The 25,776-nt window shown below is 41.8% G+C and overlaps 1 protein-coding gene across 4 annotated transcripts in view; it reads right to left on the bottom strand.

Annotated features, from left to right (window-relative positions):
- The window catches only part of RUNX2 (RUNX family transcription factor 2), a 224,007-nt gene that overhangs the window by 16,300 nt on the left and 181,931 nt on the right, over nt 1–25,776 (bottom strand). For 2 of the 4 annotated variants that reach the window (XM_068960610.1, XM_068960611.1), the window contains exon 6: nt 19,469–19,630. The exons of 1 other annotated variant lie outside the window; for it this stretch is intronic. In XM_068960610.1, the coding sequence (XP_068816711.1) occupies nt 19,469–19,630 (162 nt within the window). Of the gene's footprint in view, nt 1–143; nt 166–19,468; nt 19,631–25,776 lie in introns of all 4 variants that reach the window. One more of the 4 variants, XM_068960612.1, reaches the window with a different exon arrangement.

The following is a 25,776-nucleotide window of genomic DNA, read 5'->3' as shown; positions in this document are numbered from 1 at the left end:
CTGGACCACCAGGGAGGTCCTTATCCACAGGCTTTCATTTCTGCCATTGGAAAACCCACTGTTATTGACGACGGGCGCATCCTGGGTCTTTTCAGTTTCCTCTTGTTCCTCCAGCTGCTGAATGAGAGCGGCAGATTTCAAGCTTCCCCATCGCGAGGACAATTCCTTCTTCCTGGTGGTGTCTTCAGTTTTTCTTCATATGTTCAGGGCGCCTGCGTCTCCTGGTCTCAGGGTCTCCATGTCTCCTGGTTAACTCAGCCTTCAGGCCACCATCCCCTAAGCCAGACGAGCTGCTAGAGCCTCAGACTGCACTGGGTCACGGTACTCGTCATACCCAGAGTGATGCCGCTGAAATCTACAGTCCCAACCCGCAGGGTTATTTGTACAAATCTCTTTGTTCTTCCCGTTTTCCTCAGTGCTAAGCTGCCTATTTGTTCTGTTTGTTAGAGCTTACTTGCCATATTTTTCAGTATCCAAAGTTTTACCTCCGCGTGAATGGCTGCAATTTGCCATCTGCATTACCTTACTTGGTCCTTGCTTTTTCGACTTTCACAAACTTTCAGATTTTTTCCCCAACTTCTAACTAGAAGTTCTGTTATTTGCAATTTGAAATGTTATCTCTATCAAAATGTTAGAAGGAAGACCCTTGGATGGGGTTTGCTTTGGTAAAATTGGTTGGTTTTTTTTTTTCCCTCTTTTAGGCACCGGGGGACGTGGCACAGAGCAGGGCAATGTCAGCTGGCCACGTGCAGGGACCCAGGGCAGCAGCTATGGCTTCAAGCTGACATTTTATATACTAGTTGAGAGGATCTGAGTTGGGGCTGAAATACAACCAGATCACCAAGTTTCTAGTGCCAATCAATGTCCCTAAATAGAGGTCTAGTTACGTATCTCCTTATCCGCTTTTGTGGTGATTCTTTTAAATTAATTTATTAATGTATCTATTTTTGGCTGAGCTGGATCTTCACTGCTGCATGTAGGCTTTCTCTGGTTGCGGCAAGTGGGGGCTGCTGTCTCGTTGCAGAGCACAGGATCTAGGGGCCGGGGCTTGACTGCCCTGGGGCATGTGGGATCTTTCCAGACCACAGATTGAACCCATGTCTTCTGCACTGGCAGATGGAGTCTCCAACCTTTGGACCACCAGGGAAGCCCCAGTGATTTTCAACATCATACTGCAGAGTTGTAGCAAAAAAGAACAGGGCCAAAGTCTTGAAACTGGAGGGAACCATGAGCCTGGTCAAGACCACCCCTCATCTGATGAGGAAGCAAGCCGCACCATCAGTATTCAGACCTCCCGGCTCCTGGGGCGAAAACAGCCCTCACTCTAAACCATGTTGTCTCTAAGTTTTATTCTTTTTAAAAAGTGACTATTTTTTCTCCGGTGGCCTGTTATTTGGTGTTTCTCCCTCTGGTCTTGCATCCTCCTTACACTGAGTCTTTTGGCTTCCATTCTCCTTGGGCCATGTCTAGACAAAGCCAGAGAGGAAGCTAAGAACTAGGTTCCAAAGCTAACGGAAGAGCCCACCTCTTATCCAGAATTCCAATCCAGCATGTTTTCAGAGCCCCTGGAATGATTCTATCATCCCATCCTATGCGATGCTGATGTCCTTTGAATTGTACTGTATTTTGAGTTCTTTGAGCTTCCAAAACTCACTGAGAAATATGCTCCCCAGATTCTGATTTTACTGCACTCCTTTCCTTTAAAACAAGCTGACAAGGGACTTCCCTGAAGGTCCCGTGGTTTGGACTGTGCGATTTAATGCAGGGGGCTCAGGTTCAATCCCTGGTCAAGGAACTAATATTCTACATGCCTTGCAACGACGTGGCCAAACAAATAAATAAATAAAATTAAAATAAGTTCTCTTAGAAAATAATTTTTAAAATAATAATAATAAAAAGCTAACAAATTGTGGTAATGGTTTTAGGATGCTTCCCTCTGTCCTTTGGCATGGCAGGAAGAAGAGGTCACTGGTATCCACAGAGAGCAGGATTTTTTGTGACTTCAAACAGGAAATGTAAGAAGCGCTCTTATCTTTGTAAGATCTGGAAGCTAATTTCTAGAACCACAGATGGAAGGTTTGGGGGCAGAGGGAGAGAAGACTCTTTAAGGTTCGGTTAGAGGATATCTGAGAAGGGAGTAATCACTGACTACAATGGCAAAACAAGTGTCTCAGCTATTTGAAGATTCCTCCGTTAATGTTAGCCTGTGCTTGAGATTCTGCTTAGAACAAGTCCCTCACCTCTTATCAACTCAAGTTATTCCCAATTTAAGCCATGTCTTTATTTTTCAGTCCTCTGGGAGGCAGCTATGTGGGGTTGTTGACTCCATTCCCAGGGAAGACAAATGCTGGTGTCTCACCCAGCTTTCCTTGTCTCAGATGCAGGAGCTGGGCTTGCAAGCCTGATGTAACGAGCCCCCAGCCCCTCGCTCAGGGGTCTCCTCCCTTCAGGGCTGTTGCCACACGCTTTCTGTATGATCATCTAAAAGCCCCAGTATAGCATTTCATTCCATCTTTAAAAGCCGTGTATAGCAGTGGATAGAGCCTCTCAGATGGTGTTAGTGGTAAAGAACCTGCCTGCCAATGCAGGAGACTCAAAAGACTGGATTTCAGTCCCTGGGTTGAGAAGATCCCCTGGAGGAGGGCAAGGCAACCCACTCTAGTATTCTTGCCTGGAGAATTCCATGGACAGAGGAGCCTGGCTGGCTACATTCCATAGGGTCGCAGAGTCGGACATGACTGAAGTGACTTAGCAGTAGATAAAGGCAATGAAAGATATAAAAACACACTACCTACATTTTAAGAGGACAAAATACAATGCTGGTCAGTCCCCGCAATTAATCTCATCATTGCACTTCATTGCACCGCAATCAGGGTTTGCAGCGTGCCAAGGAAAGGGAGCTACTGGAAATAATCAAATTAATGTGTCAATGAAAACAACCAAACCAAACATTTCAGCTCTCAGAGTGGATTGCTGGCCTGAATTTTCCAGGTGGGTGGTTCTGTATTCACCTAATAAATCAAGCAATTCCTGAATGACCGATTCACTCCAGGGTATAGGAACAGTGTATAAACATTAAGGTTTTAGAGGATGCAATATTCTTCCTTTCAAAGTAAATGAATGATCGGGGCGGTGGGGAGTATGATTAAAACATGTTGATGATACAGGCAGATACCACCGCCGCCCCCCCACCCCAATCCACAGTCTCTCCATCCCCACCCTTCCAGGTTGAGCATAAACCACCATCTTGTTGCCATAGCGACTGCCTCAGCCTCCCAGCCACGCTCTTGGTCTGTCCCTCATCCTCCTACACAGTTCTCCCCCAAAAGGCCAAAGTGACCTTCGGAAGATAGAAACACATTTATATTTTGACCCTACTTAAACTCTATTGGTGGCTCATCACTGCAGGTCCCTGCAAATCCAAACTTCTAATCCTGACCAGCGAGACCTCGCATGACCCTAAGCCCGTCTCTCCGACGCATCTTATCTGCTGCATCCGCAGCCACTGGGCGCTCTGCTCCCCGGTGAGGGCGCGAGCGCTAGCCTTCCCCACTGCCTGGGGGGTCACACGGCTACGCCTCCTGGCTGTTCGGGTCTCAGCTTAAATGTCACCCTACTCATCAGGTCACCCTACTTTACTTTTTCACAGCACGTGTCCATAGATAATACTTTCTTATTTTCAACTGCCTACCCTTACCTAGTAATAGCTAACATGTATTGTGTGCCAGGCATTATTCTAAGGGCTTTACATATATTAGCTACCTTTTAGTCCTCCTTTTGAGGTTAGTGGTAGCCCATTTTACAGATGGAAAAATTGTGGCACAGACAAGCTAAGTAATAACCCCAAGATCACACAGCTAGTGAGTGAAGAGGCCTGGCTCCAAAAACTGAATGTTTAATCGCCACATCATATACCAGTAGAAAAAGCTTTCTGAGCTTTTCTCTGATTCATCACCATATTAGTAAAGTTTTTATCACACAGACATAAAAAACTGTGATAGCAATATTTCACTAAACAGAATTTTGTTATAAATATATATGTCATAAATATAAATATATTTGTCATAAATATAAATGTCTAAATAAATCATTAAATATATAATCTCTAAATAGATCTAATTTCTTCAATATAGAAGGTCTGGTCTTTTGATTCCATGTATTCTTTTATTAACAGAATTCACCTGCTCTTTTGTTTTAATAACCTTTAGCTTACAAGATTCTCATTTCTCCAATGAGATAAAGTGTACTTCATTATAACCATCCTCAAGTAAAGAGATGTAACACAGATACACTGCATAAAGCCATGCAAGGATGTGTAAAACATCAATGAGATAAAGTTTCTTAATTCTAAATTGAAGAATCTGTCTGCAGACCCTGACACACACATGCACATATATGAGGCTTCACCATGTACAGAAGCTCAGCTGTGGGTAAGGTCTGAATGTACTTTGGCATTAATTAACCTGATCTCATGTTGCTTCTCATCAGAATCAACTGAAGTACAAGACAAAGCTTTCCTCGACATCTGCAGTATTTATTTCTATAAATTTAGTTCATAAATCAAGCCTTTATTCTTATTATAGGTGGCAGTATCCAGTTCTCTTATGTGCTTTCAGGCCTTATTTTAGTATCACAGACATTCAAAGCTTTATGAATCTCTAGCCCAACGAACTCATCTCACACCTGAGGAAACTAGAACCCATGGAAATTAAGTGACTTGCTTAAGAACTCAGAGGTACATCCAAGATTAAATGCCAGGTTCCTCAATTCCCAGCCGAGTGCTGTTTCCAACACACTTCCAATGATGCTCTGAGAGTTTAATCACCATGCCATATGCCTAGGCCTTTCAAGAAATGTTTTTCTGATAAGCCAAGTCAATTCAATACAATTTTACTCAACAACTGCTACTTTTATCACTGTTGGGTTCTACTCTCTTTGGAGGTACATGTCCCAAATTTAAATGTTTCAATCATTTGCTAGATTAAATAGGTTATTTGAGACTTTACTCACCCTTCAAAGAGAAACCAATCCAAGTATATCAATAATCACAATAAATGTCAGTAGTTTCAAGGCATCAGTTAAGACAGAGATGGTTACAGTGGATCAAAAAATAAGACCCAGTTGGACATTATCTACAAGAAACTCACTTTAAATATAAAGGCACACAGAGATTATGTGAGCAATGAGAAATCTCATTCATTGCTGGTGGGAATGCAAAATGTACAGCCACAGTGGGAGACAATTTGGTGGTTTCTTTCAAAACTAAGCATACTTTTACTATGCCATCCAGTATTTGGACTCCTTGGCATTTACCCAAAGAAGTGGAAAACTTATGTTTACACAAAACCTACATGCAAATGTTTATAGATTGCAAGGTACTCACAATACCCATGAAGTGGTATAATGTTATTGGAAGTAGAGCTGGAGCAGTCACAAATGTATATTGCAAACTCTAGGGCAATGACCAAAAAAAAAAAAAAAAAAAAAGGTTAAAAAAAAATCAGAACTGATATGCTAAGAAAGGAGAGAAGAGGGAATCAAATAAAACACTCAAAACCACAAAAGGTAGAAAAAGAGTAAAAGAAAAAATCAAATAAAGAACGACACTAGTACAAACAAAAGAGTAACGAATACGGTAGATGTGAATCCAACTACATCAGTAGTCACTTTAAATGTCAACAGTCTAAATGCACCAATTAAAAGAGATTGTCAGAGTGGATCTAAAACCAAGACTCAGTTAATGCTTCAAAGGTATTAATGCTTCAAAGGTAGGGTACTCTTGACAACCAATTAACCTCTAAGGTCAGAAAAAAATGGAACTTGTTCTGTTAACCACCCAGGAGGTCAAACTCTCCTTTTCAGAATCTTTAAGGTCAATTCTCCAACATATCTTTAGGTAACACTGAGAATCACTGTTTTCCCAAGGTATAGTATGGGAGCTGACAAGTTTGTTATTTTTAATAATGAGTACCACAACAGTATTATCAGACTTTTTTGTTTTCTCCAAGGCTTGTTTGATTTCCTTTGTAGTTGTTATTTAGAAAGGGTTCTTTTTAATTACATGTGGATGTGACCACATCAGTGGGTATATTATTGATTTATCATGAATCACTGCTCTCCTTGTCATAGGGTGGAGTGTTTATAACCATCCTCATATTTGTTATCATTATTCCATTAATGACAGCATTATTATTAATGACAACAGGGAGCTGGAATGGTGACCGTTTGGGTTGGAGAGAGCTGTAGCCAATGTTTGGATACAGAAACATGGGCTTCTCCAGTCCACTATGCTTGGCTGGTTCTAAGCTGGTCACTGAAGGTCAAAGTCTCTCTAGAAAAGATATGACACCTTCCTGGTGAAGAAATCCTTTGAGATATTCAGGGACAATGTCACTTGAGCAGACTTTTAATTTACATGACTTTCATAGACTACACATTCCTGAATTTCTTGAGAGCCACATCAAAAAAAAAAATTTTTTTTTAGACATTTTAGTCAAATGGGATCCTAGATTTGCTTCACACCAACTCACTTATATTCTGACCTAGTTTAATAATATATGTTTGTTTGTTTCTGAAAATAAACTGTTCAAAACAAAATACAAACCCAAAATGACTTTGAACTCAAGCTAAAGAGCCATTATCGGCATTTTATCATATAAAATTTAAATGATAAAAAAGCTTTTTACCTGTTTAGTTACCTCTTTAAATGTATCTTTCTAAGTTCCCCTTACAACTGTTTCTATGTATTAACAAATCTAAAAACTAACTTAATATTATCGCACAATTTCTCTTTCCCTTTTTCTACAAGCAGTGATCAATTAATACTTCCTGAAAAGTCAAAGGGCTTCTCTGCTAGCTCAGCTGGTAAAGAATCTGCCTGCAATGCAGGAGACCCTGGTTCAATTTCAGGGTTGGGAAGATCCCCTGAAGAAGGGATAGGCTACCCACTCCAGTAATCATGGGCTTCCCTGGTGGCTCAGATGGTGAAGAATTCACCCAAAATGTGGGAGACCTGGGTTCAATCCCTGGGTTGGGAAGATTCCCTGGAGGAGGGCATGGCAACCCACTCCAGTATTCTTGCCTGGAGAATCCCCACGGACAGAGGAGCCTGGCGGCCTACAATCCATGGGGTAGCAAAGAGTCAGACGTGACTGAGTGAGTAAGCACAGCACAGAGAAGTCAATGCTCAATAAAGTAACAAAATAATACTAAAACATGGGGGTTTCAATGGTCCTATTTTTCCTGAAAAAAGTAGTAGCCTTGCTGATGGAGAAGGAAATGGCAACCCACTCCAGTGTTCTTGCCTGGAGAATCCCAGGGACAGGGGAGCCTGGTGGGCTGCCGTCTATGGGGTCACACAGAGTCGGACACGACTGAAGTGACTTAGCAGCAGCAGCGGCCTTGCTGATATATATTAATATCCCAAATAATAGACCCAGTCAAGGATATTTACATGTATATTCATTCTAAATGTAGAGAACAGATGACTACATGCATCTGTGCATATATATGTTACAGCACACAGCTAACTGTATTCCTTCACTTTAAAAGATGATAGTGGAAAATTCTATGACATAATCATGTGCGAGGACCATATCTGTGTATATGGAATACGAAATCAGGGTAAATGACAATTGTCCTTAGTCTCCTATGTAAACCCACTTCTAGATCTATTAGCCAATTCCTAAATATGGGCTTCCCTGGTGCCCCAGTGGCAAAGACTACCAGCCAACACAGGAGACCTCGGTTTGGTCCCTGAGTCAGGAAGATCCCCTGGAGAAGGAAATGGCAACCCACTCCAATGTTCTTGCCTGAGAAATTTCATGGATAGAGGAGCCTGGCCAGGTTATAGTCCATGGAGTCCCAAAGAACATGACTTAGCAACTAAACAACAACTATGGTCAGAGCATAATCAACCCTGAGGCATGCAGCCTGGACTATTGGGTTGACCTCTCTTCTGCAGGCAAGAACTTCCCATGAGCACCCACATGCACAGCAGAGAGGGAGTAACAGAGACAGAGAAGGATAAGAAGGCCAGTTCCTTGGCCTAAGGGGAGTCTTCAATCTAGTTGAAGTCTTGGAGAGATAGCAAAGGATTAGGAGGCGAGGCCCTTGGCCTATGGGAGCTTTCAATCTAGCTGGGAAAAGACAAGATCTTGTATATTCTTGTCTTAAGAAACATTATAAAACCACACATGTCAACAAGTGTAATCTTTTTTTCAGCTGAAAATGTAATTGTCGAAGCAATTCAGAATAAAAATATCATCTGAGCAGAAGGGAATTGCTTTTTAATTTCCTCAAAGAGAAGACTTTAAGTTTATGCAGGGGTCAAAAGAGATCCCCGTTCACTAAAATCCTGAGCATTTTTTGCATATTCTGGTATCCATGTGGGCTGGTATCATCATATAACCATGTCATATTCCCATCCGATTGTCTTCTGAATGAGACTGAAGTCTTCCTGAAGCCAGAGACAATGTCTTTTTATTCACTGCCTGCCTAAGCACATTTTAAGTCATGTGCCAAGTATTTGTTGAACTGACTTGAACTGGCTGAAATGAACTGAGGAAAGACATCTCAGGTAGGAAAGAAAGCAAGAGGCTACTATCAATATATTGGATGAAATTAATAAAAATTCAAAGTTCTTGACAGGCAGAAGCTATTACCTGAATTAAATAACATAAAACCTAACAGGAATAAGTGGGTTTCCCTGGTGACTCAGATGGTAAAGAATCTGCCTGCAATGCAGGAGACCTGGGTTCGATCCCTGGGTCAGGAAGATCCCCTGGAGAAGGAAATGGCAACCAACTCCAGTATTCTTGCCTGGAAATGGACATGAGAAGCCTGGTGAGCTACAGATCATGGGGTAACAAAGAGTCAGACATGACTGGGCAATTAACACACACAACAGGAATAACCATAAATTTCCATACTTGGATCTAAAAAAAAAAACCTGAAAAAGTAAAAATGTGGAAGAAATGCAGCTTGACAGAAAGAGGTCCATAAGAAAACAGTGTAACATGGTCACCAAAGAACCAAGGCCACTTTAGCCGGCACCAACAGGGGCTGAGAATGAAAGAGTTTGGTTCTGGATGCCAGGCCTCAAGAGGGCCACTGAGGAAGTGTGGTTTGCCCAAAGACCACTGACCAGGACAGTGAGGTCTTATGTCACAAAATCTCATCGTACAACAAGAGTTTAAAAAGGGGAGAACAGGAAAAATTCAGAAGATAAGACTTTATGAGAAATGATAGTTGTCCCAACCAGATCTGTTGCTTTTTTTGAGGAAGAGTTTTGCTTCAGTTAATATAGTTTCTATCGTTTTCTCAGAAAAGACTTTGACACTTTATTACATGACAGCTATAATTAATGTCAGACTCTAAATTAGAAATCAAAAACTCTATTTGATCATTTGGTTTCAAGCTGGACCTAAAGTATGTTTTGGCATGATTACTAACTGTTAGCAGCAAGTTCTGGAAACAGATGCAGTCTTGATATGTGTTCTAAATGTGAAACACATTTCAGAGAGACTTGGAGATAAAAATATACACTGCTCATGCACACTCTTACTGTGCTATTTCCTGTCCTTATCAGTCAAAAGTTTCTCTTGTTTTGCCCTTTATTTGTTGTCCTAGGTGAATAAAAACTTTTTTTCTTCTTTTTCCTTTTTCCCTTTCTACCTCTAATTTTCTCCCACATGCCCATCTTCCCTTTTTTTTTTTTTTATTTGCTCTTTTCTCTTTAAATTTGACCAGGCCATGTGACATGTGTGATCTGAGATCTCGGAGCAGGGATCAAACCCTCAGCCCGTGCATTGGAAGGCAAAGTCCTAACCACCGGACCGCCAGGAAGTTCCCTATCTTCTTCTTTCGTTTTTCCCCTGTCATCTTTTCCACTAATATTTGTTCCATTAAACATTTACTGAGCACCTACTATACGCCGTAACTGTGTTGGTTATAAGAATACTCAAGAACATGTAAGGCACAGGCTTGTCCTTGAAGAAGCCTGTCTCCTATGAGAGGGTGAAAGCATGTAATCTAACTATTATCAAAGGAAGATACATACACATTAGAGGTGTGTCCAGTACAAAGAAATGGATGAAAGAGTGGTTCGTCTGGAGGAAAGTGGATGGTTGGGAAGAAGATGCCTGAGAAGGATCAGCCTGGCCCAGTCTGGGCAGCGCAGAAAAGTGGGCTGGCCTGAAACTGGAGCAGCACAACACACGTGAAGAACACCAGGCATTCTTGGGACATAAACAGCATCCTTTACCTGGGAGAGACGTCCCTGTAGCTCAAACGGTAACGAATCTGCCTGTGAGGCAGGAGACCAGGGTTCAGTCCCTGGGTTGGGAAATTCTTCTGGAGGAGGGAATGGCAATCCACTCCAGTATTCTTGCCTGGAGAATTCCATGGACAGAGAAGCCTGGCGGAATACAGTCTGTGGGGTTGCAAAGAGTCGGACACGACTGAGTGACTAACACAGTTACCTAGGAGAGTTGGGTATTTGGGGAGGCAGCTAAGTAGCCACATAAATGGATTGTTATTTTTAGCTGGGCCAGTCCAGTACTTGAGTCAACAGGAACAACCACCTAAATAGTAAATGTTCCTACGAGCAAAACCATTCCTATGAGAAGAAAGTTTTCATTCAAAAATGAGCCAAAGATAAGGAAAGCCATAATCTGGGCCATTTGGTGACAATGTCTAAGACAGAGGAAATGTTCCCCCAGGCAGGAATGCATGAAATGCTTTCTAAAAAGAAATATCACTAAGTCAGCTTCTTCAAGGACAAGCCTGTGTCTTACATGTTCTTGAGTATTCTTACAACCTAGCACAGTTACGGCATATAGTGGGTGCTCAGTAAGTGTTTAATGGAACAAATATTAGTGGAAAAGGAAATGGTGTGGTAGTATTCAGAGGTGCAGGGAGAATGGCCTGAATGCTTTTAAAAATTTAATAACATCCTTACAATGGAATATCATTCAGTGGCAAAAGGAAATGAGCTATCTAGCCATGAAAAGATATAGAGGAACCTTAAACGCATAACGCTCAGTGAAATAATCCAGTCTGAAAAGGCTACTTACTGTAATGCCAATTATATGATATTCTGGAAACAGCAAAAATATACAGACACTGAGCTCCCCTGGTGGTTTAGTGGTTAAGAATCCACCTTGCAATGTAGGGGACACTGGTTTGGTCCCTGGTCCAGGAAGATTCCATCTGCAGAGGGGCAACTAAGCCCGTGAGCCACATCTACTAAGCCTGCATGCAGCAACTACTGAAATCTGTGGGCCCTGGAGCGCGTGCTTCACAAGAAAAGTCACTGCACTGAGAAGCCCGTGCTCCACAATTAAAGAGTAGCCCCCACTCTCCACAAGCAGAGAACGCCAGCATGCAGCCACAAAGAGCCAGAGCAGACAAAAGTAAAATACATTTTAAAAATATATACTGATAGGAAAAAGATTAGTGGCTGCCAGGGGTGAAGAGGGCAGGTGGGGAGGGATAAGTAGGTAGAACCCAGGAGACTTTTCAGGGCAATGAAACTATTCTGTGTGACTCTGTAATGGTGGATACATGGTACTAAGCATTTGGCAAAACCCACAGGCACATACAACACGGAGAGTGAACCCTATTGTAAACGATGGACTTTAGTTAATAATAACGTACAAATACTGGTTCGTCAACTGTTAACAAATGTACCAAACAAAAGCAAAATGTTAATGACAAGAAAAAACGGCTGGTGCAGATGGTGTTGGGGAGGGATATAGTAACTCTGTACCTTATGGTCAACTTTTTGGAAATCTAAAACCGCTCTAAAAAATAAGCATTAGTTTAAAAACAAATATACATGCTAGTATGTTTCTACTCTTTTGAAGGGAATGACATAACTTAGTCCTTCCACTAGCATTTATCAGGTCAGACAAGCTTTCTTTACCAAAAGTCCTAAGGACAACAAATCCCTGGACAGACACAATCATACTCCCTGAAGAACCTCTGAGACAAGTGGCTGGACAGTTCTGAGTAACTCACTTACACGAGACCATGGAGGTGTAATAAATTAACTGACATATTTGAGAAAGATGCAAAGACTCTTTAGTGACAATGAAACCAAAACTCAGGTTTCCTCAAGTTCAATTGCCTCCACCCTCGTGTGGATCCCGGTGAACCACAGAAGCCACGGCGTCATTCGAAAATTAACTTTAATACTTTTGCTCAAGTTAGGTTCAAGCACCCAAACTTCTATGAAAAGAAAGGGATTACAGCAAATCTTTCACTAAAATATGTAACCACGTTTTTGCCATCCCTGCCTAAGCATGATCGCTTTCATTACTGAGTCTTTTCTCCACGTGTGGGTGGCTATACGTGTTATCAAAAATAAACCCTCAATGAAAACAATCGACAAGAACCACGTATACGGTCACAGTTGAACCTTGTACCCAGGTTCATCCTGGGCTTTGGTAGCTCATTCTAGCTACAAATAACAGTAACTAGTCACACAGCCAAATTTTGTCAACTTTGTGAGCTGGGCCAACTATCCCTAATCAATCTCATAGGAATGGAAATCATTCTTGTATCCTCAGCATCAGAAACTCAAAAATTATGCTCAGCTGAGGTCCAGGGATGCCCTTGAAACTGGGCCTACAGCAATAAGATAAAAATACCCTCTGCTTGTGTCAGAAAATATCCTATTTCTAAAGAAAGCAAGATGAGTTTTAACTCACAGAACGCAAAATTAACCCAACCAATCACAGTCAATATTATAGGGAAGAATATTGAATATTCACTTGGTAACACAGGGCTTGCCTTTGTTTAGGGTCCATTAAATTTAATAACTTCCCCCTCTGTGGCTTTAAACAGAGAACTTCTTCAAAATAAGAGTGGCTCCTATTAAACTTAATTACTTGCCCGTGGCTGAGATGGCAGAGGTGTGTCTACCGAACAGGTAGGTCTTAATAAAGGAATAGTTCTATAGTAAAAAGTAGATGGTCTAGTGTTTTATTATAGTTGCTTTACCTTTCTGATTTAATTGCTGGAGTTTTCCTTTTAACCTCTCTGAAGGCGTCACTCCCTCCTGTGAGTTAAGAGAGGCCCAGCTAAAATTAACATCCACATATACTTGGCACATTACTGAAGCTGCTGGTTTCAAACCCTCAAACCAGAGGAACTGACAGAAACTCAGCTATAGAAGGGATATTTAAAAATGAACTACATCAAACATTGCTGGCTTTGAAATGACATGAAACAATCCTGCCAAGTGACCTTGAGTGATCAAATGGAGTTTTTCCTCTGCAATTTCTAGATTTTGTAGAAGTAATAAAATAGTTTTTAGGAACTTTCTTTATCAGACTAACCCCTATTCTGCTGACTTTTTGGAATATTATAGTTTAGCAACTAAGAGTCACAAAAATGGAGACATCTTAGTGGCCCTGTATAGTTGATCAAGTGGCATTTGTTGATATTTAAATATTTTGAAAGAATAAATTCAAGACTGCTTGCTTAAACAGAAAAAAAAAAAGATCTTCAAAAAGATTACAGTTCTTAATGCTGTCTTATGTAAAAATAACCCTACAATTGTAGAGAAAAAACATCCATATAACCTGTATTGGTCTCTCCCAGGGACCCCAAGGCAGATAACATATATGATCCTGTATATCTAATTCATGTGTCTTACATCTCTAAGAAACTTCCTAAAAGGTTCACAGAGGCCCATGGGTACAACGACCAAGACCACAGAAAAAAATGCCAAAGAGCAGTACAGACTTAGGCTAATCTAAGATGCCTCAGGGCTTCCCTGGTGGCTCAGCAGTGAAGAACCTGCCTGCAATGCAGGGGATGCACATTCGATCCCTGGACTGGGATGATCCCCTGGAGGAGGGCATGGCAACCCACTCCAGTATTCTTGACTGGAGAATCCCATGGACTGAGGAGCCTGGCCAGCTACATCCACAAGGTCACAGAGTTGTGACTTTCAAGATACGACTGAAAGGACTCAGCATGCACGCACACAAGATACTTCTAGGGTCTATGCACCCTAGACTGGTTGGAACCAGGAGGTTGATGATGCTGACTCCCCATTACCTCACCTCCAACCAATCAGAAGAACATCCATGAGCTGATCATGCCCTGTTCCTTGCATGCTATAAGATTCCTCACTACCCACCCCAGGGTAGGTCACACAATCTAGAGGGCATTAGCCCACTGTGGCCCCCTTGGCCTGGCAAAGTAATAAAGGTACTCTTTTCTGTTTCACCCACCCACCCAAACAAGGTACTTATAACTTACATGGGTGAGATGGGAGGAGTTATTTGCAATGAATAAACCTATGTACAGTCTCCGTTAGAAGGCTAACAATAGCTCATACTCTGACTCATAAGTCAAAGAATAAGATACAATAAATAGCTAGACATCTTTTTGTAAGAGTATAATTACATAAAATACATTTTGAAAGTCAGTAATTATGTGTCTACATACTATTTTTTAACGAGCTCCAGAAAAGTAATTATAATCTTTGTGTTAAGCCTCACAAGTGCTTTGAACATCAAAAATGCCACGAGTGATAACAGTATTACAGTGATGAAGCCATGCAGTGGTCTGGTTTGTTGTCAAGTCTCCCTGCCTTCCCACACACCTTGCTCTTTAATAGAATCAGTGAGAAACAACGTTGGCTACCTCTGTAGGGTGAATGTTCTTTTACAATCATGTAAGATGAAATAAGAGAATACGTAAAATCACTGGGTGTTCAGGGGTGCTACTTAAATCCCAACTATTATGTGATAAAGCCATATTTATCATTGTAAGTATGGTAGGGAAAGGAACCAATCCCTCAAGGGCTTCCTCTGCACTAAATCCCTCTAGACTGGTTTCTGTTTGATTTTCATAATTCAGCTGGATATGAACTCAATACAATAAGGTCAACCCTATCAGTCATTTATAGGGCTTCCCTGGTAGCGCAGCTGGTAAAGAATCCCCCTGCAATGTGGGAGATCTGGGTTCGATCCCTGGGTTGGGAAGCTCCCCTGGAGGAGGAAACGGCTATGCACTCCAGTATTCTGGCTTGGAGAATTCCATGGACTCTTAGATGGGGTTGCTACTTAAATCCCAATTATTATGTGATAAGGCCATATTTATCATTGTAAGTTCGGTGGGGAGAGGAACCAACCCTCAAGGGCTTTCTCGGCGTTAGATCTCTCTAGACTGGTTTCCGCTTGATTTTTATAATTCAGCTGGATATAATCTAAACTCAATACAATAAGGTCGGCCCTATTAGTCAGTTACAGGACAACACTTTATTGTTCAGCCATAAACTTATAACTGCTGCTATTGTTCTTCTTATAGTACTGAAGGCTACTCAAGGTTAAAGAAATGTATCCTGGATCTTGGAACTGCCCCCTGTAAACTTTGAGATGTCTGGTTTTGCATCTTTATTTGCAGTAAAGTAGGGATTGCAAGTAATGTATCTTTATCATCTTATTTTATTTACTCCTTGCTTCCATAAAGGATGTGGGGGAAACTACAGAATATACAATTTGAGCAAACTCTGGGAGATAGTGGGGGAGAGAGGAGCCTGGAGCCGCAGCCATGGGATCACAGAGTTGGACGTGACTTAGCGACCAAACAATACCACCACCACCACCACCAGGACATATATACAGGCTTCCCTGGTGGCTCAGTGGTAAAGAAGCCACCTGTCAATGCAGGAGAAGTGGGTTCGATCCCTGGGTTCGATCCCTGGAGAAGGAAATGGCAACCCACTCCAGCATTCTTGACTGGGAAACTCCATGGACAGAGGAACCTGGCGTGTTACAGTCCAATGGGTCACAAAAGAGTTGGCTACAACTTGGTGACTAAACAACAACAGGGTATATATGGGTTAGTATTATTGTCTTTATTGTAATTCATTAAGTTTGAGCATTTGCAGCCACACTTGATAAATGACTCAGAAGAAAGAACAACAGAAAAGGAAGTTGTAAAGCTGGATTCTCTGAAGGTCTTTAAATAGATTAAATTGTGCTATTTCTTTGCAATGGTCTTCTCGGATAAAATGGAATTTCCTTAGGAATATTCCTTTCTGAAAGATATTTCTGGTGACTTTTATGCTTATGATCCCTTGGAAAAGAACATTAGCATGCCTAATTACATGTAAGTGTAATTTAACATTTTCTGTCTTCTGACATCATAAATGAATAGTTATTTTCTCTTAGTGCTTTACTGACTTTTTGTGAATGCCTCCCAATTTCTTTTAGCTCTATGAAAATTCATAGTTAGTCTATGGAATAATAATAGTGACAAATATTTATTGAGTACTCTATGTGTTAGGCACTGTGTTAAGTGCTTTATGAATGCCATATAGTATTAACTTATTTAAATATTTCATGAGTTTTTGTTTGTTTGTTTTAAATATACTCTGTGACCACCCATTTCATAAAGCAAATAACTCCTTTAAAAGTTTAGATTTTTATCAACTGATTCATTTAAGTCAGGGCTTGCCTACAAATTATAAATAGACATACAATTTTTACAAAACACTTTTAGCTCCTTAATATCAGCTACAATCTGTGTGACACACATACGGTGTGTCAGGCCTGCCCAAACACTTTACACCTATGCATCTCATTTAATCCCCATAGTAACCCTAAGAGCTAAATATTATATCCCTGTTTTACCAATAATAAAAGTTTCCAAGAAGTGAGAAACTTGCCTAATATGAGCTGGGATTCAAACCTGGGCCTGGACCTCCACCCTTACTGTGTAAGTGATGAATTGTATTCCTTCTCACCCAAGCTCATATGAGAAAGTTTTGATTAGGGAGATGAGAACGGACTGCTCTACACTAAAAGAAAACAGGAACTATTCTGGAAAGCATCTCAAAAAGTGAACACAGAACTGGCAACAGAGATGGCAACAGAGGTTAATATTTTAGCTGTCCGTGTTATAGAGACATAGCGTCCTAGAACTTAGGGACACCTTTCGATACTGAGGGGGATAATAACAAGACAGAAAGTATGCAATGTGGTACCTGAGAATCTATGAGACAGACTTCTGTCCAAGGAGTGTCCTAGAACCAGTCCCAAGGGAACTGGAGATGGGGCTCACTCCTGAAGACTTGGCTCCGTAGTCCACCAGGCAGTGCTCTGGGGCGTGGATGCAGCCCCACACCCAAGAGCAAGGTCAGAAGAAGCAGGGCTCCTCTGGTTCCCTGACAGTTGACATCTAGTTCTTTCTTCCTGATTCGTTACACGCTGACAAGAGGGATTTTCTGTTCTCTTTGCTCTCATGTTTACACAGAACCTCCCACCCTGGCCCCCATGCTACTTTGCCAGGAACAACTCATAGAGATGTTTCGGGTGGAAGGAAGAAACTGGACTAAACTCAGGTTTAAACTAGTTTCAAGCAGAAGCCCGTTCCTACCTTTGGCCTCAGATTAATACATGGCTGGATAATAAACCAGTCTCTGCCTCCTCCGTGAAATGAGAAAAGCTGTGTCATATTCGTTCATGCAAATGTTTTCAGTAGATCTCATTAAACTGCCTCCAAATAACCTGGCTGCTCCATATTACACATGATAAATGATAAAACGCCATTTAGGCAGCTTTTTTTTTTTTTTCCAGTGTTATTGTCAACGTTTTCTCATTGAATACACCTCAGAAAGAAAATGCTGGAGATAAATGTCTCTAAAGCTGCCATCTCTCCCTGAGGTTTTTTTTTCCCCTCCAGGTAAAGCCAGAGGATGAACAGCTTCAGCCACAGAGGGTTGAACAGACAGAAGCCCCAGAGAACCCTAAACAGAGGCAAAGTTGCACAAATCTGTCCTGGCAAAGTGTCACCTTGGCCCTAGGTAAGACAAAAACAGACTCAGCCTAAAAGACGTAAGGGAGGACCAGAACTAACTCAACACCATCCAACAGTGTCCCTGTGACCCTGCATCAGCCCTGGTTACCCCTCTGTGCTTCCCTCATCCTTTCCCGTGTCCTTACTTGACGTTTGCCTAAAGGAGGGAGCCGTTCCAGTAAAGGGAAGTGATCACTACAGTTCTATACTCTGCAGATTCCCCAATAAATACCATATGATCATGACAATAACAGCAGTTGGAATGAGAAAGGGTCACGTGGTTTTCCCAAGACTCGGAAGGTTCCCGTCCACCCCCCACCCCTGCTTTCCCTACTCACCCCTAAGGGAGTCCGTCTGTGGCAGAAAAGGTGAAGGCCTTAGGACCCGAGAGCCCTTTCCTGCCATTCGCTTCAGAAACAAAGCCTTCCCTCCTCCCAAGTTGAAAGAAATAAAGGAGTCTGAGCTAATCGCAACCTGCAAGCCTGCGGGCGGCCCATCAGCTTGCCAGTGGTGCAACCCGGCGGAGCGAGTACCGGCTTCGAGCTTTTGCAGAAAAGGAGAGAGGGAGAGAAAACAGAGACAGAAACACAAAGAGAAAGAAAGAAAGGCATTAACCTGGCCAGGAGTCAAATAGATGCATGGAGCCCGAACGCTGAGAGCAGTGTTGGACGCATAGAGGGTCCGACTGTGTGTGCTTCTTGCAGAGGGGGTGGGGGGGAGCGGGGGAGGGCTGCATCTGAATTGATGGGGGCAGGGCTGCGGTCCGGATGCAGGGGGTATATGACAGATTTTTTTTTTTCTTATTCACAGGACTCAGAGGGTTGGCCGAGAGCCTTTAACTTTCCTCCACTTGTCAATCTGACATCTTTGTGGATACTCTCTGGTTCCCAGGGACAAACGCTCTATGAGAGGGGGGTGGTGAGGCCAGGATGTTGATCACACACACCCCCACCATGAGTCACAGAATTTCGTGGTGCCTTGGGAAGAGAGGACGGTGAGCCCTGGGGGCTGCCACGTTGCGAGCAACAGCAGTGAGCTGTGTGATTCATGGCACTGCCTGGGTCTTGAGTTGGCTGCTCAGAGGCCACAACACGTGGCCCTTTAAGCCTCTTGCAGCCTCACTGTCCTTGGAGTGACTCGTGTCTGTCTGACGGGGATCTGAAGTGTGCAGTTTCTCTCTCTCTGAACTGGCTACCTGGAACTCCTGGGTGTTTAAGAGCCTCTAGAAACAGAGGGCTGTGCCTTCAGGCTGTAGTTTGGCTTTCAGGCAGATGTTAGGAACAGAAAGGAACGCAAGCAGAGGAAAGCTGGGCGGGCGGGCACAAGACCCTCAGGAGAAGGCCCCAGTTGGGAGACAGCGCCAACCGAAGGGGATGCAATTCAGCAGGACTGAACCTTGGGGACACTGAGTGTCCTCTTAGCAAAGGATGCCATGTCTGGTGGAGATTCAGGCTCTTGACCTCAATTTAAGTTCAAGCCCTCACTAGCCCTGTAATTTGGAAAACCTGGTTTGCAGCTGTGGGACCCCTGTTCACAAGCCTCTGACGGAGAGTTTACTGTGAGCGTAGCTGAGACAGCTGGGCCCACCCTGCAGCCCCAGTCCCACCCTTGCACCAGAGTGGGCTCTGAGATCAAGTGTGGTCTTTACCTGAAATGCGCCTGGGCACGTCGGTGATGGCGGGCAGCCCGGTGCCCCGCGTAGAGGACAGCGGGGTGGTGGAGTGGATGGATGGAGGAGTCATCTGGCTCAGGTATGAGGGGTAGGACTGGTCATAGGACCAGGGCGGGGAGGACTGCGCCTGCCTGGGGTCTGGGAAAAAGAAGAAAATCCTTAGCACACCAGCCACTCTGGCCTACACACACAACCCCAAACTTAGAAAGGATAAAGCAGGGGAAAAAAAAATCAGACTATACAAGGACGACGAATTTCCCACAACCCCACCCTGCAGGCCCTATGGAGCGCACAGCTTTCTAGACTCCGAGTCTCTGTGAAAGTAACAAAATGCATCATGCCTAAGGACTATTTGTCTCCCTCACACATAAATATTTCTATTTGGAAAGACTAACAGTCATTTAGAAAACAATCTGTTTTGGGTATCTTCACAAAGTTGAACTCTATTTTCTTTGTTTTCTGTGTTTTTTTTTTTTAAATTTATTACTCCAATGAACATGTATTACTTATTTCTTTTTTAAAAAGAAATGTTGGAACAATTTACTCAATTAAAAAGTAGAGAGATGGTGCCTTTTGCTGCTGCGCATCCAGTCAGTATCCTTCAGACGTGCTTTCTGGTTCTAAAAAATGCATGATTCTGTGATTTTAGCACAGTTCACATCCCAGGCAGGTCAATGGGGATGAGGAGTCTGGGGTAGAGATGAGCACAAAGGGGACAGCATGTAAGTACAACAGGAAAGAAAGGAGCCAGTTATGTTGGGCTTCCCAGATGGCTCAGTGGTCACAGGTTCGATCCCTGGGTCAGGAAGATCCCCTGGAGAAGGAAATGGCAACCCACTCCAGTATTCTTGCCTGGAGAATCCCCATGAAAAGAGAAGACTGGAGGGCTACAGTCCATGGGGTCTCAAAGGGTCGGACACGACTGAGCAAGTGAGCATGCACAGTTATGTTATTCTGATGCTAAAGCTACCCCAGAAAATAACCGTTAAGAAAAAAACAAACCTTAATTTCAAAACTAACCAAGAACAGAAAAGCTTTATCACCATCTAGTTTCGATGTAAAGCACATGAGTTTCTGACAGGAAGAAAAAAACCCAAAACACAACAGGGAAATGTCTTTAATCCTATTGGAATCTGTTTAAACGATGTCACATGTTTGGAATGTGGCCTGGAGTTACCTACAGTCACTACAATAACAAAAATAATGGGCAACCAACTGGTTAGAGTGAACGGCTGAGAATTAGTAATATCTTTCAATGTATCTCTAACAGAGTTTTTTGGAGATACACAAAGAATCATAAGCTAATTTCTTTTAACTTTTTTTTTGCGAAGTTCACTTTTTCTTAATTTTAAAAAATTCCAATACACCAGGCTGTTCTCAAAACAGCTTTGTATATCAGAATAGCCATGGATTTTGGAACATGTCGAATTAGGTTCAAGTTCTGAGGCTTATATTTCTAAGCTGTGTGATTTTGGGTTAATCACTCAGTGACTCTGAACCTCGGTTTCCTTATCTGTAAAAGGGGATGGGAAGTAATAATATCTGAATCACAGAGATGTGGAAATTGCATGAGAAGACTATGCAGAGAGGGCTAGCACAGGAGGTGCTCAGTGATATTAATTCTTGCCTTTTAAAAAACTTTTGGTGACACAGGAATTGTTTCATGATTAAAATACATCTGAATTGGAGTTAATCCATTCAGAATAGGTTTAATTTTTAAATTATTCCCATATCACCTATCAGCCTCTGAAAATGGAAAGCTCGATTTTTGAAAACAATAAATATATTTGAGTCAATTCAGGTTTATCTCTACCAAAAAAAAGTGGATAATAAGATGTGGGGTTTTTTCTGAGATCATTCCTCCTTTAAAGCCTCTCAGTTTTTCTGTACAAAGCCATTTAGTTTCAGCTATTTCTTGTTTATTTGTTCAATTCAGAAACAATTTATTTAAAGACTATCTAAATGGGACATACTTTCTTTGACTCAAAATAATTAAATACATCTGGATATTTATCAAATGTTTACTGTATCAACAGATATACAGAAAAATTTCATCCAATTCTGTTTTAAGGAACATTTACCTGAGTTTGCAATTTGAATTTAAGTATACTATCGTAAATGGTTCACAGAGACGTTTCCTTCAGAAATTGGATGGATATTTAATCGTTCAAGTAATGAAATTTTGTGCTTTAAACTGTTCAAGGTTGAGATTGTAATAGATCGGCAACATTTCAAACCTGATCCTTGTTATATATCTGATACAGATATACTTCCTTGTTTTAACCATTAATGTCATTTGCTATTCAGATAAATGGTAAATGACCTTCAGATGGAAAGAGATGCATTCCTTACAACATCAGAAAGCAGTCTCACAAAGACAAGGCCTTCCCTCAAGCACCATTTTTAATAGATACAAAGGATAAGAACCACACAGCAAAATGAGCAGGGCACACGGGACTCAGATAATCTAACATCACCGGATGACTTTCTGAGCAAGCAGTTTCATCTGTATCTCCACTCCCATACTGTAGCATGTTACCAGCAGTATAGGGCTCTCTGCCTAAAAGTGGGGGAAACACAAAGAAATCTAAAGAATGACTAAAGTCACTGATGTTTAGACATGTCACAAAGGAATCAGGGGACTTAGCTTGAATGGAAGATACAGCTTTGCATTTCTCCTTAAGCTGACAGGCAGCTCAGTACAAGGGGAAACAAGGGGCCTTTCTGATGAGAGGATCTGAGCTGGGGTCCCAGCTCAGCTATGTGTGAGCTGGATACCTTGGCTGTACTAGCTAACCCTCTGAACCTCAGTTTCCTCGTCGAGAAAATGAGGCAGCATAGCATGGTGAAGTGAACATAGCCAAGAGTTCATGTGTGCCAGCTGGACAGCCAATTTGGGGCTTGAATCACAGCTCCCCACTTTATTGAGCAAGTCACTTAGATTCTGAGGGCCTCAGTGGCTCACCTGGAAAATGGGAATCAGGATGCTGATTAGGGCTCTGTGAGCATTTACACGGACCAGGCCTTATCTAGTAGGTTGTCTGCCACTCTTGGCACATACAAAGTACACAATAAATAGAAATGATTATTGCTATCTGTAAAATGAGTATAACTACTATCATTTTTGTTTACAGAATTAAATGAAATAACACAAGAAAAGCCTTTTGAAAACTCTAAAGTACTACATGAAAATGGTCATTATTCTCATGGGATGTGGGAGCTCACATCACATGGCCAAGGCCCTGCTGTGTGACATGGGGTGTGTTTCTTAATGTGGCTGAATTTTAATTTTCCTCATCTGTAAAATGGGTATGATAACACAGTCTCAGAGAGTATCATAAGGATTAAATAACACAGAGCGAATGGCTAAGCATTATTCAAAAAAATTAAAAATCTGACTCTAGAGGACAAAAAAACACAAAACATAAAACAGAAGAAATACTGTAACAAATTCAATAAAGGCTATAAAAATGGTCCACATCAAAAAATCTTTAAAAAAAAAAAAAATCTGACTCTAAACTATCCAGCGTGGCTGGGTTGTCTACTGTTAGTCTTAAAGATGTTTCAGAGCAGACTCATCACAATTCAATATAATGTCTGGCACATAGTAGGTGCTCAAGAAATAACCACTGCACGAACCTCCGGGGTGGCTGGAGTGAATAATGCGATTTTATAAAGAAGTAGTATTTAGTCTTTCTCTAACTTCCCCTTAGGCTATAAAAGAACTTGTGTCAAATGAGGTTTTAGCTTTGATATAAACTTCCTGACTGCTAGAATACACACTTGAACTATCAAAGGATCACTACCCTTTGAGTAGAGGGCCTTTCTGAAGATTTCCAGTGTTAGCAAAAAGAACTTCTCACTATCCCTAAATAAGTGAGAAGATCTATCTTTGCTTTCTGTCTCTCAAAGAATAGGCTGCAGGCTGACTAATCTTTCTTTCAAGGTCATCATCCTAAGATTCTATGATACTTAAGGAGAATAGGACAGGGCTTGGCAACTGAACAACAAGAAGGAGAGTTACTAAAGAAAAACAAAACACAAGAACCGCCGTATGGGGCTTACTAGATCTAGTCTAAGGCATTTTGAAAAGGAACTGCAATCTTAAAAAAAAAAAAGGACTGGTCTCCAAATACCCCAGTCTTTCTCTAACACCCTGTGAAGGAGGCCTCATCAACCCCAGCTCCCTGATTTCTGGCCTGTGGGATCTTGGACAAATTATATAACCTATCTGACTTCAGGGTTCCTAATGTGTATAATGGGGATAAATAAGACTTCCCTCCTAAAGTTGTTTTAAAGATTAAATGAGGTCATGTAGGAAAGAGCTTAGCACATGGAAAGAACCCAGTAAATGTTCACTACATTAAAGCATCTCCTTTACTGAGCCTTCGTTCTGTATTTATGTTTTCAGCCCATAACCTCTTATTCTAGCAAAAGGCCATTTTTAGAAAGCTTCCTGCAGTTCTGAAGTCTGCTGTTTGGAGACTATATCTGAGACTATATCTGGTCACTTCGATAGCCTTTACAATCATTTAACCTGAGTCACGCTCCTTCTTCATCCTAGCTTCTCCCAGACCAAGAAATCCTAATCTGTTTAGTGTCTTTTCTAATACTGTATGCGTCAACTTTTTTCAAACTGTTAGTGGGGGGAAAAATGGCTATAAAAGATCTTGACTTCCTAAATGCCCAACCACTAAGAAAATGTAATCTTATAAATATATGATTACAGCATATTTGCTTTGTTGTGGACAATTATTAAGGCTGACAATAGAGAAAAGTCACCTTAACCTGATCTCACCAATGATTTCTGAACTCAACTTCCTGAAGAAACCTGAGACTTCTGAGATTGACTCTGAACTTGGATGACTCAGATGACAGATGTTTTTAGGCATCAATCCTAAGATTACTAATAGGGAATAGTGAGTGTAGGACCTAGGTCTAAGACAAACCTACGAATTAACCATTAACAAACAAGAAACGATCTTCATCTACCTTGGGCCCCACAAGGCTAGTATAATGCATTCCTTCCCTCTGCTCCATCCAGAGTTACACTAAAAGTCTTGTCAAGTCTACAGACACATGGAAGGAAGTACCTTGTCCTTCCAACCCAACACAAATAAGAATATCCTTGATTTGGGGGTCTCAGAGGCTCAAGCCACTGTCTTGGTATCACATCCTGGGTGATCTGAAATTACTTATGAACACCCATGAGTTTTCAGAAAATAACTGAACTCTATTTCATAGAAAAAACTGCTGTTACACTTTAGTTTTAGGGTGCTTTAAGAACAGTAATTCAGTACTTTTCTATGGCAATCTACAGAAACAGCCTCAATATTATTTTTATTACTATATTCCAGACATTCAAAGCATTGACAGATGTTTTTATATAGATATGATCACTGTAAAACAAGACCTTGGGTGCTGGTTTTTTTTATGGGCACATACTCCTTCGTGCTTGAGAAACCTGAAATATGAAATAACACATGAGCGTTTTAATAGGTCTCCACCCCTATTTTTCCCCAAGTTTCTCTCCTATCACCTAAAAGGTGTGTGTGTGCGGGGGCGGGGGGGGGGGTTACTTAAACAGAGGTGATAATCAAGTTTGACCTGTAACATAAACTTTGAGAGAGAAAATCAGGTCTTCCTTATACAATGGGCAGCCGTGCTCACAGCAGGATGTGACTGATCACAATGACTCAAAGGCAGAGAAGACCTAGGGCTGAGCTCCTGGAGGCGCTGGGGATGACCAAGGAGAGAAGAGCCCCCAGTCTAACTGGGGACTCACACTCGCAACTAGCACCTGGCTTCTGAGGTCAGGCTTATTGGACACCTCAGACCTACAGCTGCACACGTGCAGAAGAAATTGTGGTCTCCTCCGTGTCAGCGGACCAAGTCTAGCTACGAAGAGTGCTGGGTAAATAAAAAGGCGCCAGTTACGCCACTTGACAAAAGGAATCCCTTCAGCTTCTAGCTGAAGCAACGTCTGTTGGATGAACTTTAAAAAGATACCAGAAAGGCACAAACTATTGGGTATAAGACAGGCTCAAGGATGTTTTGTAGCAAAGGGGGAATACAGCCAATAATCTGTAATAACTGTAAACAGAAAGTAACCTTGAAAAATTGTATAAAATTTTTTAATTAAAAAAAAAAAAAAAAAGACGGACCTCCAGAGTGGTCCAGTGGTTAAGACTCTGCTTTCATTGCAGGGAGCACAGGTTTGATCCCTGGTTGGGAACTAAGACCCCACAGGCCTCAAAGCACAGCCAAAAGTAATTAAATACAGA

Source organism: Capricornis sumatraensis, chromosome 22, assembly GCF_032405125.1.
Source record: "Capricornis sumatraensis isolate serow.1 chromosome 22, serow.2, whole genome shotgun sequence".
In the NCBI taxonomy this organism is placed as follows: Eukaryota; Metazoa; Chordata; class Mammalia; order Artiodactyla; family Bovidae; genus Capricornis; species Capricornis sumatraensis.
This window is presented reverse-complemented; position numbering and strand designations above follow the sequence as displayed.